The sequence below is a fragment of the Etheostoma spectabile genome, chromosome 8 (assembly GCF_008692095.1).
Source record: "Etheostoma spectabile isolate EspeVRDwgs_2016 chromosome 8, UIUC_Espe_1.0, whole genome shotgun sequence".
Classification (NCBI taxonomy): domain Eukaryota; kingdom Metazoa; phylum Chordata; class Actinopteri; order Perciformes; family Percidae; genus Etheostoma; species Etheostoma spectabile.
The window spans coordinates 13730033-13746230 of record NC_045740.1 but is presented as its reverse complement, the minus strand read 5'-3'; the positions used below and the strand labels follow the sequence as shown (position 1 = coordinate 13746230).

At 38.8% G+C, this 16198-nt stretch overlaps 1 protein-coding gene across 1 annotated transcript in view; it reads right to left on the bottom strand.

Moving 5' to 3' along the window:
* Positions 1–1568: 1568 nt before the first annotated feature.
* ptpn9a (protein tyrosine phosphatase non-receptor type 9a) overlaps positions 1569–16198 on the bottom strand; it is a 22438-nt gene continuing 7808 nt past the window's right edge. The window contains exons 2-13 of the mRNA XM_032524261.1: positions 15650–15793; positions 11481–11570; positions 9494–9618; positions 8937–9042; positions 8049–8159; positions 7234–7550; positions 6673–6760; positions 6257–6326; positions 5446–5524; positions 5143–5293; positions 4405–4612; positions 1569–4077 (exon numbers count right to left, since the gene is read on the bottom strand). Of these exons, the coding sequence (XP_032380152.1) occupies positions 3887–4077; positions 4405–4612; positions 5143–5293; positions 5446–5524; positions 6257–6326; positions 6673–6760; positions 7234–7550; positions 8049–8159; positions 8937–9042; positions 9494–9618; positions 11481–11570; positions 15650–15793 (1680 nt within the window). The 3' untranslated portion in view covers positions 1569–3886. The remainder of the gene's footprint in view (positions 4078–4404; positions 4613–5142; positions 5294–5445; positions 5525–6256; positions 6327–6672; positions 6761–7233; positions 7551–8048; positions 8160–8936; positions 9043–9493; positions 9619–11480; positions 11571–15649; positions 15794–16198) is intronic.

Sequence of the window (16198 nt, the reverse complement as noted above, 5' to 3'; positions counted from 1 at the left end):
CCCCCCCCCAGCAGTTACATCATTAAAAATGCTGCATGTTAACATGTTAATGGCCAGTAATAATCTAGTGAGATCTAGATAAGGCAAAGTATTTTACATTGTTTTATGACTGCTTTTATTCTAAAAAAACTTCTCCCCTACAAAACCCTTAAAAAAAAAATCTAAATTATAATATGTATTCAAAAATAATATTCAAATTCTCATACATTTTACATTTGCAGTTACAGGGGATATTATTGCATGTTAAATAAATATTGTCATTTCTAATAGAATCATACATTTTTGTCATAATATACAATGGCTTAGTCATAGATTGTGGTCTAAATAAAATCCTTTGCATTTTTTTTGATAGTTTTAAATTCCCAACCTCTTATTTGAAGTTACCACACAACAAGAGAAGAATACCTATCTTAACACCCTTTACATCAGAAGAATGTCTACTATTTCTGGACGTTAATCTCATCTCTTATTACCCTCTTAATATAAGCTTTCCTATGGAGACCTTCGTGTGCAGTGAGTAAAATAAAAAACACTGGTGTTAAGAGTCGCTAATGGTTTACTTCAACCAAAAATTATACTTACTCGTAACCCAAAGGTTAGGTTGTGCGGTATAAACTTCTACTTTTCTCACATGCAATACAACAATCATACTAAATTGGAGTAATTACAACACTTTACGAAAGGTCGCAAAACTAGTTTTGCTCAGATACAAATAGTTATGTTAAGGAACTTTCTTCTGAAGACTAAAGTTATAACAAAACACATATTGGGCCTTTTTTCTAAGGTTAGTAAGGCCCAGGTTTCTAATTTCATAAATGATGGAGCAGCTCCCTTCATGGCTGACTTTGTGATCCCTGAAAACTTTTCTGCAGATCCAAAAACCAGAAATGCTATGTGATTTTTTTTTTAACTTTCTACATTTCTGTCAAATTCGCAAGTTGAAGAATTCACAACATATTCATGATTTTTTTTTTTGCATAGGTTGTGCATTTGTGAACTTACCCAACCCAGTTAAAAACTACAAAATTAAGTCTTACATGGTAAAATGTTTAGTTTCAAAGATTTTTAAACTTTGTGTACTTGGTCCTAGATTGATGCAGTCAAAGGCTCAGCCGTGGCATCATTGTTTTCAGCTGTGGACAGAATGATTAGAGGTCTGGGATCTTAAATGAGTCATTCTTGTTTAGTCTGTAACCATATCATCATCATCATCAAGTGTAGGATTGAGGGCCTGTGATGGATGCCGTTACGTGTAATACAGGAATATTGTCATGCCATTTTACCGTAATGGTTAAAGAAAAACACAAGTTTGAAAATTGTCAGTGTTCCTTTTTAAAGGTGCTCCATCAAGACAAGTACAGGATAGTTTTATCACTTTCATACTTGAATGTTGCCAAGGAGAGAGAACTGTGTCGGCTTGCCAAAAAACATTTACTTAGTTTTAGGATAAATGAGATCAATATTAATTTGAAGGTATATGCATGCTCTAAATCTTGCTCTGTCAGTTTTACTGCTGCAACATACGAGAGGAATACCACACCCAAAAAACACACATCTTTACAAATGTATACGTTGACATAGTTTGTATTTAATACAGTATAGCTTGATTCAATACTCAAACGAATGATAAAGTAATAGGTTATAATAGAAATAAAATTGAATGTAGATAACTGTATATCCTGGCTAATCATATGAAAACAGGTGAATATAATAGAAAAATAAAATAGGGCACATTTTGCGTTCATCATTGAAAGGAAAAATAATTCTAAAATCAGAGTGCATGAGGATGGCAGACTTAAATGTTTCACTACAAGCAAATTCAATATGAATTCTGTAGCAAAGAACACGGCTTGTTTTTTTTCACCCGGCAACAACATAATGCAACGTATAACACACAGATACATTTTTGTACATGTACTATGATAATGGCAAGATACTAGGACCAGATGAAAGCACTGATTACAACCACAGTCTGTAGAACTTATAGTAACACAATAATAATAATAATAATAATAATAATAATTATGAGAATAAACTTCAGACAAAATTTCTGACTAGTGCCCAAAAAGGACTCTAGGGTATAGGCACAGCTATTCTAGCATTCTTTTCTGGGTTCCCTGTAAAATCCTCTTGATTTGTCCCAATAGAGCTTTATGCAAATGTTTACATATGTCCAAAATTTCACTAAATGTTTTATAATTCAGCATTACTAAATTTAACAATCAAGTTATCCCAACATCACATGCAGACCTACAGATTTAAGTTCTGTGTCGTCTGATCCCAATGATGACTTATGTCAGAGCACATTGGGAATAGTTATTCAAAAGTGCTAAGACATGATTTGTGTAAAAAAAAGAAAAAAGTATTGCACTACTCATGAGGTCTTAACTGATGACTTACACAGATGTGCACTTTAATGGCATAGTCACTGCAGACTGCTCTAAATGTGTACGTGTGTGCGCTAAGCAATAACTTTCCCACAATCACTAAAGCATGATGGCTCTGCTAGTGAGAAAAGGCGGCCATATAGACACTGGTCACTGTCTGTACTGCAAGTCAGGAAATCCTAATATTTAGGTGAGATGGAAGGTCAGGCTGTCCAGTGGATAAATTTGGAAAAACAAAAAAACCTAGAGGAATTCACATGGACAGTAATTTAATTAAAGAGCACAGAGGGGCTTAAAGGCCGTTTAGAAGTTTACAACCTGGTCATTTGGGGTGTGTTTCACTGCCGTTCAGGGTTTCTTTTACTATGGCTGACGAGAATGCATAGTGCAATCTCAAAGGAATACAAACACTTCTTAGCAAAAGACCGATTAAATCATTTTTTGATAACCGGTTGAGCAGTTTCACCTCGCGTTCAGTACGACACTCCTGAGACTGGCTCGTACCATCTACGTGACATACCATGTGCTAAAATTGCTATAACCAATATTTGCAGGACACAGGAGCTGTAAAAACTGTTACCTAACAAAAAAACCTATTTTGTTATGAAAGTGGAACTCAAGCTTCCTATTTGGAATAAAAAATGGTGTACTTAGTTAAAGGATCATTTCACCCCAAAATAAAAAGTGTCTTAAACTTACATCTTGCCCATGTCACTTAAAACTCCAATAAATACATTTGTACATAAAAAAATGAAAGTTATTAGCCTTTGTTGTTCCATCTTTAGCTCTTTTCAAAACTTAAATTGAGTTTAGTACTTACTTCATGCATCTGACCAAGACACTTCTGTCTGTGTACAGTACTTATGCCTATACGGCATTCATTTAGCTACAAAAAACTTTTTCAACAGCAGTTTTTTGGCACACATTGGCTATGTTAACTTTAGCATTTAGCAACATAAGAAACCTGACTGAAATAGAATTTAAAAATTCCTATTTTGCAGTCAAACTTTGGTGGAGTTTTAACTGATATGCGATGAGTGGATAATGATTGAAGTTTTATTTTGGGGTGAACTACTCCTTTTTAAAAAGGTCCCCTAAACCACCAGTGTAAAAGTTGCAAATAAATTATAAAAATATAAAAAAGGTTTGATCACTTCACCCAATGTGCCTGACCAGACCCCAAAACTACACAACACAGGAGCAATTTGTTCACGCTACCACGTATTGTCTGAGATATGTTCGGCATAAACAAAACGTCACATTGTTGGAAGAGAGAATGTTTTCACAATTGAAACAATGTCAACACTAAAGCCTTTTTTTTGTCACTGTCCTGTTTTAGTCTGGCTTGTCAAAGGATGGCCTACTTTAAAAAGACAGCTTCTGTGAGGAAGATAACTTTCCTGGGCTCACAAATTGGTCACACAACACAGCTCGGTTAACAGATTGACTGCAGAAATCTCAGGGTTCAAGGATTAATTTGGTAAAGTCATGGCTGAAGCTCACTGATTGGCTGGGAGCAGGCCCTGCCTTTGGGCGTGCTCCAAAATGGCATTGTAGCAGAAGTAGTACTGGTCCGGGGTTTGAATGCTGAAGGCCCTCTGTGTTCTCATGCGTCTCACTGTCTGGCATACATTTAGTGAGCCTACGTCCTGTAACTGGGACAGACAGATGTCCAGGGCACAGAAGGTACCTGCAAACAACGGGTCCTCGTTAGTAGCGACACTTTTTAAGAAGGGACAATAAAGCAGTTTATATATAAAAACAAAACAAAAAAAAACTAGGCAAATTAAGTTTTGTGTTGAAATTTGGTCTAAACTTTCACATCTCATCCACTCTGTGTTACCCATATTACTTGAGACTTGAAGCTCACAATATAAAATTTCACAATTGGGTGTCAAACTAAATAAATATTTGATGAAGACAATGACAAATGGGCGGATGGACAAAGGAGGTGTAAAAAAAGTCAGATGTCAAGCTTTTATTTGGGAAAAAAATAAATAAAACAATACAATCTCACCTGTTCTCCCAATCCCTGCACTGCAGTGGACTACCATTGGGGGTCCCTGTGGGTGGCCTGTCCACTGAAGTCCCAAAGCTTTCACCATTGTCCTCTGTTGTCTCTTTACAGCTCCCAGGAAGTCAATGAGAGTCACTGCTGAGGTGGGAACGCCATAGTCCGGCCAGCTTAGGTACTGGAAATGACTCACTTGTCTCTGTTCACATGTCTGAATGGATACAAAATATTATTAGGGGTATGCTTGTTGTATATCACACTCTTGAAATATAGATGAATTTCAATCTTTGGGAAATATGCTTACTTGTGTTCTTGCCAAGAGTTAGATGAGAAAATCAATACCACTCTCATGTCTGTACGCTTTAGATGGAGCAAGCATGCGTTTAGCTTAGCATAAAGTAAAGACTAGAAACAATCTTAGCTCTGTACAAAGTTTTAAAAAAAAGCACCTACCAGCACCTCTAAATTTGACCTCTAATAAGACTTTGTTTGTGGCTGGGCTACATTGCTTATCCTGCTTTCATCTGCCCCAAAGAGGAAAATAGGGATCTCACTATAGCAATTTGTTGGCCAAAACTTGAAAAAACTGAAAAGTATCTTTGACTCTACTCTGCATGTTTGCAATTAGTAGGCTTTTTGTTGTTTGTTGACAAACTGAATATTGTCGCTACATGAAAACCCCCCCCCCCAGTGTGGTCTCTCCCTTTGCATGCATGTTCTTGCAGTTTTCCATGGCTTTACCTCAGTGTTGTGCAGTTCGAGGGTGGTGTGGTTGTAGTGGGTGTGGTTGTCCACCCTTTGGTTAGCCACTGCCATGTGGCCATAGACCTCCTGTCCCCCTTCCTCCAGAGGCCAATACTGTCCACACTTCCTTCGACTGCCCTCATCTGTCCTACAGCACAGAGACAGGACATACTGTGTTAAATACATTTAAGGACCACTTTTAATTCAGACTAACCTTAAAGAGGAAAAACAGACACCTTTTTTGGACTCAACAAGTATGAATCAAATTTGGCATTTAAAAAGTTAATTAACCTAAATTACCTGGTTGTCATGACGATAACAAGCACGTTTTGCTCCCAGACCATTCTCCAGAAATCACTATAGGTCTTTTCCAGTGGTCCTATACAACAGGATTACAACACATTAAATGACTTCAGTTCAGTCATTGGTCATTGTACTGGTGCATGTCCATTTGATTGCAGTTTAATAAGCTACTGTACACTTATACCAAACATTAATAAAGACATCTAATTTTGGACATGGTGAAAATAAACTTGACAACTTTCCCCGTTCTCAGCTGTTAATTTACTGCTTTTTCTTTGATTATTTTGTTTGGCATTTTAGGCCTTTATTGGATAGGGCAGCTAAGACATAAAAGGGAAGAGAGAGAGTGAATAACATGCAGAAAAGGGCTGCAGGTCGGAACCAAACCCGTAGCTACTGCGTCAAGGACTGAGCCTCTGCACATGGGCGTACGCTCTACCAGGTGAGCTTACCAGGCACCCAACTGTTCATTTACTGCTGACAATTCTGCAATCACAACTCAGAGTGCATTGTTGTTTGCACATTCCTACCTTTTTAAGCTTATTAGCACTTTACAAAAATCAACAACATCCTGTCTATTTGACCTCCTGCCAAGCATACCCACACCGTTATGTTACATGTACAAAAAATCCTTTACACACACACACACACACACACACACACACACACACACACACACACACACACACACACCCACACACACACACACACACACACACACACCACACACACACACACCAACACACACAAAAATGTGTTTAAGTATCATTAAATACTTCATTAACTAAGAATATGACAGTTGTCATACCTTGAGTACCAATGTATGCATTCCTCTGTTTGTAGCCGTCCATGAAGCTCGCATTGATGTAGTCTGATCTCTGTGGGAACCAAATCGGAAGGTTATCATGTCAGTTCAAGAAAACACTAGAAGGGGAATCGTTCTATAACCTGAATGAGACTGTAGAGCTCAGTTGTTTATTTGGGCTGAATGGAGTATTTAGTAAACACACCAGAATGAGAAAATACTCTGCTTACACTTTCTGGAAAAAATACCAGCTTGCCTGTACATCAGAATACTGGCAATGTGGCTGCCTTTCAAAATGTTGAAGCTTAGCACATTTCCTCGACAGCTGTGAGTAATCATTAATGGAAATGGCAGTCTTTTTCTTTTCATATGAATGACAACTGTAATGTACAGATTAAAAAACAAAAAGACCACCAAACCTCGTTCCTTCTGGCTTTCAAACGAACTCTTGTTTGATCAAGGCACAACACATCTCCATAGCGGTTCCTCTCCTGATTGTAAGCTGATCTGTAAACAAATAATATCAACATTTACTAGTGACACTACTACTATAGCCAGCTTGTTATTCTGATTGATTATTGTATACAGCCACCATCAAAACTGTTGGCATTTTTTGCTTGAAAAATTAACTAGTTGCAGATTTGTTCTTTTGAATCGACTAATCAATTATTTGTTTCAGCTCTAACAAAACTGATTATCATTTTCTCTGCTTCTGCTAGTAGTGTGAGCTTAGGTCCACAAGGAATATTCACCCAATGAACACAAGTAACCTAAACTAGGACAATCCTTTTAGAGTGTTACTCTATTGCTTCCAGGGGAAAAGTTAACTAATTAATTGCTTTTACAAAAAGTAATAGGAGAATTGTGTAATAATTCCTTGTTTTAAGTAATGATCTCTTTTTTTGTAATTGAACACTATTACTCCAACTGTGATCCCTGAAGTCTGAAGCAGGTATGGATGTCTGCTGCTGTAAACTCACTGTGCACAATGGAAGGTTCCAGGCGGCGGTTCTTTGCGGAGCTCCTCATACTCTTGATGGATGCCTGAGCGCTGAAGCCTCCCGAGGTGCGTCAGCAGCTCCTGTGGGCGCATGGACTCGGGTCCGGGGACGTGAATGGAAGAGTCTTCCATAGGGATGCCCACCAGCTCGTCCACTGGGTCTACCCGTCCGTTCTGGCCCACCAGTAGCTGCTGGTTCCAGCTGTATGACTCCAGGGGCAGCAGGCCGCCGAGGTGCTGGGGGAGACAGTCTCTGGGGAGGTGTTGACGCAGCTCCGCCATTTTCACCATCTGAACCTGGAGTTAGAAGCGAAGAGGATAGACAGATGTGATTCACATAGTAAAAAATGTTGTTCACGCTGGCATCCTTTGGTGGAGGGTGAAATTGCTGACCAATAGTATTCAGTATTCTTTTTGTTTTTCCCTTTTTAATGTAAGTATTTGTTGGTTGGTTCATTCTTTTTTTATGAATAATCCTAAAACAATTTACAGTAGACCATCAGGCGACTACAGAAATCCATACTAATTCTTCAGGGACAGTGTGGCAGGCTGATGGTGGTGACTCCCGTGATTCAAGAATTACCATCCCAGGGATATATGAGGCAACAGGGTAGATCCATGGTTAGAGAGAACCACGTAATCGAATGACCACTTGCAACAATCAATGACACTCTGAATTCCCTGCTCACTCAATATGTGCTACTCCAAATAATCTTAACAGAATTTTTCAAAACTCTTCAATCAGTATCATTGTAAACATGCAGCAAGTATTAGAAGATTAGCTCCTCCATTTACCCTCTCCCTAAGTTTCTCCTTGAGAAGCAGGCTGAGCAGATTGTACGGCACTCGAAACCACACAGGGGCCCCGACAATCAGCACCTTCTTCAGCCTGGCAGGGAACGCCCCCTGGTGGAGAGAAACAGCACAACAAACTATAATTTATATCCGATTCAGAAGGATGTATTTCATTCTTCTTTGAAATTAATAATTTAGACAATCTTGTGCTACTTTGTTGGTTCTGAAATAAAAGTAGTTTATCCTCAAAACACGACTTAGACAGAGCAATCACAGAAGCTCACCCTCTTTCCGTTATCTTTCACTTTATATTGTGGTTCTTCTGAATTTGATGAGCACAACTCTACTACAGTCAATTTTTAAATCAATATAAGGGCACAAAACGCATGCCATTCATACTGATGTGGTATTTACTCCTTAAAGCACAAATCACTTAGTGGTGCCTATTTTGTACCTGCAAGTATGCCTACATCTTACACAGCCATGTTGTATGGCTTGAATCATTGTTATGCTTGTTAACCCAGTCAGTGAGCCATTCATCTTGCCCTTTGGACCGGCTCTAAATTCTGTGAAGACACCAACCCTGCTTTAATCAATCTGCTTCTTCACAGAATGGAAGATATAACTTTACAGTTATGTATTAACCTGACCCTGGGAAGGAGTGAATTATTTTTAACAATAGCAGATAATTTAACCTACCTCCTTTCAATATAAATCATGTTGTGGTGTTTACAATAAGTAAGTTTACATCTAATCCTGTGAATATTACACTATTTCTCAAGATCATGCATCTCATTTTCTCGGATATTTGTCTTTGTTTGGCAATTACAGTACACATATAACAGCATTTGTATGTGTAGATGTTAAATTCAGCACTGTAAGTCCAACCTTGAGCAGGTTGAGGATCTTTTTGCTCAGGTCCAGCTCAAAGTTTGTGTAGTTGGAGCCCGCCATGTCGTAGATGAACACCAAGCCATTCCTCTGGGTCTCAAAGCTGTGGGTAAACAGACATTAATTCTTCTGTTTATGTTTTAGACATCCCAACAAAACAGATCAGGTAACAACTAATGCTGGCAAAAGTGTTTTTTCTTCCAACTCAGGGAATAGACAGCATACTGAAATAACAAATTAAAACTTCAAATACAGTATAGACACCATGGTAGACAGTGAAAGCTGTCTTTTAATAGTCAAATTAAAAGCCAAATTTGGTATTACATGTTCAGGATTCCCTCAACGAAAACTAACCCACTTGGAAATAAATTGGACAATATATTTGGTGTATCTGCACCAGATTCCAATGCTAAAGCAGGGTATATTATTCTAGGGAGAAATGGATGCCCAGTATTTATCAGATAACATTTCACTAATAATTTTAAATAAAGATCTAGCTATTGTATTACAACTTTTTATTTTCAGGTTATCAACCTAAAACCCACAGTCCTCACCTTTCCACGGCCCGATCCAGGAGGTAGAAGAGGGCCTGAAGCACCACATGGTTGCCTGTCTTGTTTGGGTGATGAAGTTTGGCCGTGTACAAGGCAATGGAGGCCCCTGAAGGATCCCGCACACTCTGTAATACACAAAACAGGTGAACAGGTTATAGCAGCATTCAACCTAGTGTGATAAAATTGCTCCCGTGGTACTACCAACTCAAACTGCACTTAACTGTTGACATTAGCATTCATATTCATTCAGTTTGCATCTCCAATAACTATGATTGAAATTCTCATTAGATATACAAATTACGATATCTGAAGAAAATGTTACCAGTGGATTGACGGATGTATTTTTCATTGAAATCATGTGGTACCTTTAGCCACTAGTAGGAGTTAACTGGGCCTGGTTTTAAAGTTTTAAGAAGCCAAATGGAAGCTCTGCAAAAATGAAGAATGAACAATGACCACAGGGGGGCACTTAAGTTCAAATGCTGGTTACTGGCAGCCAGCCACAAAAAGGGCTGTCAACAATTCAACAGGAGGTTCAATTCTTGTCAATGTTGACAGCTCTTTTTAATTCCTGAGGTGGGAAACAGGACAAACCTAATCAGTATTAAGGCTGCTGGTGTCAAGAAAACTGGATTCTTCTCTTGAACGTAGCCGCTGTCCAAAGACCCTTCAGAACCGTCCTTTGTAAGCAAATATGCCTGTGTTGGGCATGGGCTGCTAAAAATACCTCAGGCAGGATATGAAGCCTGCTGCTGAGGCTGGAGAACTCAGACGTCAGACAAAAGGATGTACAGCATCAATGCCACTGACACGTCAACGGGGAAGAGAGAAGGGAAATGCAAGAGAGTGGGAGTGTGTGTATACTGGAAGGGGGGCATCTTGTATGGTTGTGATTTGGCTGACAAAAAGCTCAATTTATCTGACACAGGAAATCCAACTGGCACGTCAATCAACAACCTGCACCCGTAAAAGACAAATCCTCATTATGAGAACAAGCTTTCAGAATTTTTACTTTAGGCCTTAATCTTGTTAATGAAAAGTGACCTAGGAGCCTTTGAAGTATAAGTTATTGATTGATTCCCAAGCTGCATTTTTGACAAGTCAAAAATAACCAACATTTCTGAAGGTTAACACGTGGAAGAGGAAAAACAACAACAACAATAACCCAACAATCTTAAAGTGTTGAATAGGGATTATTTTTGTTAGCCGGAGTAATTCTATTCAGGACAGAACTAAAGAATGTTTAACTGTTACAGATTCGCGATTAATGTGATAAGGAACAGCTGAATATGAACTTTTAAGGATACGGCTGGTATTATTCTGTATTGGTCTTGTCAACAAATCATAGTTTTAAAAGAAAGGCTACATCATTTCCTAAAAGAGCTGGGCAGAGCTTTTTTAGCAAACAGTCAACTACTCTAAACAGTAGAAGTAAATAGATCTTTTATTGGAGACTTTTTTCAGCTGCAAAGTAATACATATTTGGTGACTAGGAAGCAAACATGACATCAAGACGTATGTGTGATCAAACTACAGTACCCATTCATCACAATAATGAAAGAACAAGCAACAATCTGGCTCATTGTTTACGTTTTCAATGGTTGGTTGGACAACTGTGGAGGTCTTAGGGATAGAGAATTAAGCTATATCGGACACACACACGGACACACACGGACACACACGGACACACCACACACACACACACACCACACAACAAACACCACACACAACACACACACACCCCACACACACACACACACACACACCCACACCCACACAAACCCACACACACACACACACACACACACACACACACACACACACACACACACACACACGTTTGTCTTTTTATTGTATTAGTTTATAATAAAGAAAATTATAGAATGTTGCTTGCCTTATCTTAAATTATTCTGTTATATGACATTAGACTGAGCTTTTCCATTTAAAGGGATACCAAATGTAGAGGAGATTAATAGCACACTCTTACCAACACAGTGAACTTTCCACTGAGCAGCTCCGAGCGCAGAGGTTCTTCCTGAGGCTGAAGTCTGACGATTCCTTCTTTTAGACGCGTTTCCTGAAGAAAACAGATCACAGCAGGTGAAGTCAGGCTGTGGAGTAACTATAACAGGCCGTCACTTTGAGGTAAATTCCTCTCTGTGAACAATAGAGAATTCCCCGCCTGACTTTTCCTGCCTGGAGGATCCCTCTCTGCAAAGTTTCCATTCCTTTTTTCCTTTTTTTTTGAGTGGGAGTTTCTTGAACAACTTGAAAGAGCCAAGCATGGGAGGTGTCATTTACATTTACGGTTTTTTAACCTTTTGAAATAATGTGGGCCCTTAACTGTGGTTTTAAGGGGGTATACAAATAAACTTTGCTAGTGATAAATAAAGGACGAACCTTGCCTAGCTGGAAGAAAAGTCATCAAACCCAAAATAGTTTCCCCATAATTTCAGTTACACCAGTTGTAACAGTTAGTATATATACTGTATATAAAATGGAGGCTTTTCCAGTTGATTGAGAAGATCTGATAGAAACTGCCTCTATTGATGTCATACTCCTGCTCTCTTATTCCTTGTACTTTTAAGATTTTTTCCCCCCCATCAAACATGGTATTGGTAATGGGAACAAATACAAAAGAAAGACTAAACATGTACATACTGTACCTGTATATAATTAGGGTGGCCATATTCCAAGTAAAGTCATATCAGAGGTCTGCAAACAGACCTAAAGCCTTACTCTATGACATGGATCTCACAACTGAGACTTGAGAATGTCTAGAGAACGGTTGATGACACTGAAACAAAGTTAAAATGACCTGGGACCAAGGAAATCCACCTACCAGCACCTCTAAAGTTCACTAATACACATGTTACACCTTGTTTTAGGATATGCTATACGTACAAAAACCAAAGTGTATAAATTACACGCTTCATAAAAATACAGCTACAGTCTTAGCTGAAACCACTCAGTCAGCAGTTACAACAGATAATACTATATACAAAACACTGATGTTTCCTGCCAGGCCCAACTCACCTACACAACCAACCACCTTAGTTTTAATGCCAGCTTGGCCCGTTTTGTTCATCCCCCCCAGGACCAAACAAACACTTCACTGGAAACTTTCCCCCTTAGTTTATTCTGACAAATTACTTGTCCCCGGCCTCTGTCCCGGTGCTGACGCAGCATTAAACCGGGTTAAATGAACTGTGGCGTGGCAGGGGAGACAAAATCCTTCTCAAGTCACAGTCAGGGCATTCATATACGAGTCGGGTTTATGCAGGCCAACTATTTATTGCAGAAATAAAAACCCACCTTGCAGCAACATTACTTAAAATGTAATATGTGAAATCCTGCCCTGTCCCGAAGCCATTCAGGCCATTAAAGTCAGTGTGAGACGTCTAGGAACTTTCAGTTGGTTGCAGTGGCTTCAGTTGGAGCACATTTGAGCAGATGAACCCCAATTATTTTTAGGGCTTTTCCACCTTCAATTTTTGACAGGACAGCTGTGAGAAAGGGGAGAGAGAGTGGGAGGACATGCAGGAAATCGTCACAGGTCAGGTTTGAACCATGGACCTCTGCGTCGAGGCATAAACCTCTCAGTACATGTGCGACTGCTCTACCACTGGTCCAACCCGGCCACGTTCAAAATGAAAATTACAGCAGTATAGACCATTTAGGGACAAAACTAGAAATTTTCCTCTACTTCCTGGTAGTTATTAACTGGCTCGGAGGAGAAGGCCTTGATTATGTTATTATCTAGATGTTATTTTCAGATCATAAAGTAAATCAGACTTGCAGTCTGATCCTCAGGCGCTGCCCAAGAGGTTTCATCTTGATCATAATTTTCCGGTTTGAAGGAAATAATACCACCAAGGTCACCGTTGGCTATTTCAGTGAAATGTAGTGAACAGCCATTTTCCCTGCTAAGCTATGGCTGTTGAGAGGCTGATGGCCTCTTAACGTCCTTATAGCAGACACCTATAGATATACAGCCAGCTGCTATAGATACTCCCACATACATTTTAAACTTGGTCCAGTTTCAGTTTACTAGTCTCCCCAGGGAAGTGGTTAAGAGCATAGCAAACAAACAGGAAACAAAAAGGAGCGCAGACATGTCTAACAGAGAGGCATGGCTGCTGTGCACCTACAAACACTTAAAAAAAAGACCTAAAAATAAATGACCTAATGTACAGAGAAACCACGTTCCAACACTTTTAAATTTGACTTATCATGCAAGCATTAGAAATATTAATAATATCTATCATTGTGTTTAATATCGTCTTGCATGCAGGCCCAACACCCCCCTTCCCTGTCAAACTTTATGTTCCTCCTTATTTTATCTAACCTCATCACTCATAAGCCCAGCTGTACCAACCAATGAGCTTTTTGATGACAATGCAATAACTTATTTCCCGATAAGCTCAAACCTCTCTGGGAAGCTGAATAAGCCTGCATGTTGCTTCTTCAAATATCCGCCTGGTGTATAATGCTGTGTGTGTGTGTGTGTGTGTGTGTGTGTGTCAAGGTTCTGAAGACATTTGGTAAATGAAAAAGGCCTTGTGTTACTGGGCTGTGGGTGTGGTGAAGATGCTCTACAACATGACCTTCACCTTTATACTTTTGGACAAGCTTGTATCTTTGTGTTGTTAGACTGCTATTCTTTGTAAAAAAAAACTTTGCAAGTTATTTCTTTCCTTATCTGAAATTATCACAAAAGCTAGTAAACTGCAGTTAGGTGTCAGACGCAACTTGACCCACTTTACAGTTGTGTTCTAATCGTCCAGACAAGCAGTTATTAGAATACAAATGGTTTTGTGGAAAGAACGGAAATACTATTCAGTATAATGAGATAATTATTCCAATGTGGGTGTAGATTCTTTTGATAACGTTGAAAGAAAAAAAAAAAGAAGCTGACTGACGAGATAGATACGTTTCTAAATTTAGGTTACAGAAAACTGGAAACTATGTTTTCACCAAAACAACAGAATTCAACAGAAAACTATTTCTTTGTGACATTTGCCTCTTCTGGCTCTGTTATAGCTTTCCAATTGGCCAACAATGTTAAAGCAAGCGACTTTGGGCTTTTGTTAACTTTGTTTGAACCTGTTGAGAGAAGCCATAGCTCATTTCATGAGCATCACCGTCACCGAGGTCTCCCTACATCCAATCATGACCTCGAGCTGGGCCGAGAAAAGGGACAAAAAACCTGTTTGCACAGAGTAATGACACTAGACTAATGTATGTCTTTTTAAAAGTGTGACTGAGTGATTAAAGATTAATCAAATATTTAATAATGAACTAAAAAAAGATTATTTGTCTTGCTTTGGTGTTCTAGCGATGCAGGCAAAATTAGGTTTGTTCTGCAAACTTTTCACATTAAATGGACAGGGGAACTAATACTTGACCAAATACCTCGATCGATATAGCGGCGATATTGTAGTGTTGACAACTGATGCTTTGACAAAAAGTCTTCACACTTAGATTTAAGATAAATAATCTTTAGTAATGTGACTATAATGACTAAGTGGGGAAAAGGCAAATAATGTTATAGCTAGAACAGTCTGGTAAGTTAAAAAAAAACACAAAAAAAAACACACACCAATTTACTGTAATGCAGCCTTTAAAACCAGGAAAAGACAACACTTATGTCATTTAACAATATTACAATATCCAAAATCAGAGACAATATCTAGTCTCATTTCACAATATTGATATATTGCCCAGCCCTACTTGAAAGTACAACCAAAAATATATCCGAAACTAAACACACTGGTCTCGTTTGCCAATTTCAGAGGCATGAAAACTTAAATTAAAACTGGTAAATTCACACTGAAAAAAAATCTTAAGACTAGACTAAATCTTGTTATTACCAACATTTTGTGACCTGATGTGCAGTTCATTAGGTGTAAAAGAGATAGTGTGAACTGCCCACTTAGTTAGCTAATTAATATGCTGACATTAAACATTAAATGTCAGTAGCAAAACCCAACACTAATGGATTGTATTTAGATGGACAAGTTGTTCACTGTTTAAGAAATGAGGACTTCCCATATGGCTACCAGAGGGTGCTACGTCACCACTGCTCAGCTCTTGTGTATGCATAAGCGGCTGCAAGTTAGTTTGAATCTAAATGATTCTCGGGTCCCTTCTTACCCTGTAGCTGTGGAATAGCTCGATGGCTCGGAGGACGTCAAACTTGCGAGCCATGAGGAACTTGACGGCCAATTCCCTGGACAGCGGTGACACTCCATGCTGACTGGTCCACTTGTTGATTTCCTCCAGAAACTGCCTGGTAGCCTGAAACAGACACAGATGTGGTCACAAACGTACTCCATAAATCGAAAGGTCAAAAAGAAAGGAAGTGGAACTGGGCTTTAAACTTGATACATCCTCACAGGAAATGCTATCTACAGCCTGGCAGAATATTTGACGCAATTTTAAGGCCTGGTAAGACGTTTATGATAATGTTTCATATGCTGTTGTATAGTCTGCTTACTGAGTGTGTTTACAGAATGTATATACACAGGGAGGTGCAAAATTAAATGTGTGAACTGTAATTTGTGCAGCCAACCTAAACAATTGGTTTTAAACAAGTTATTCCTCAATTTGCTGGTTCATCTCATGTGTTAACCACAGCTATCTAGGGGAAAGTTTCGGCACTTTGTAAAAAAGTCATGAAGGAACCAAAAAAAAAAGAAAAAA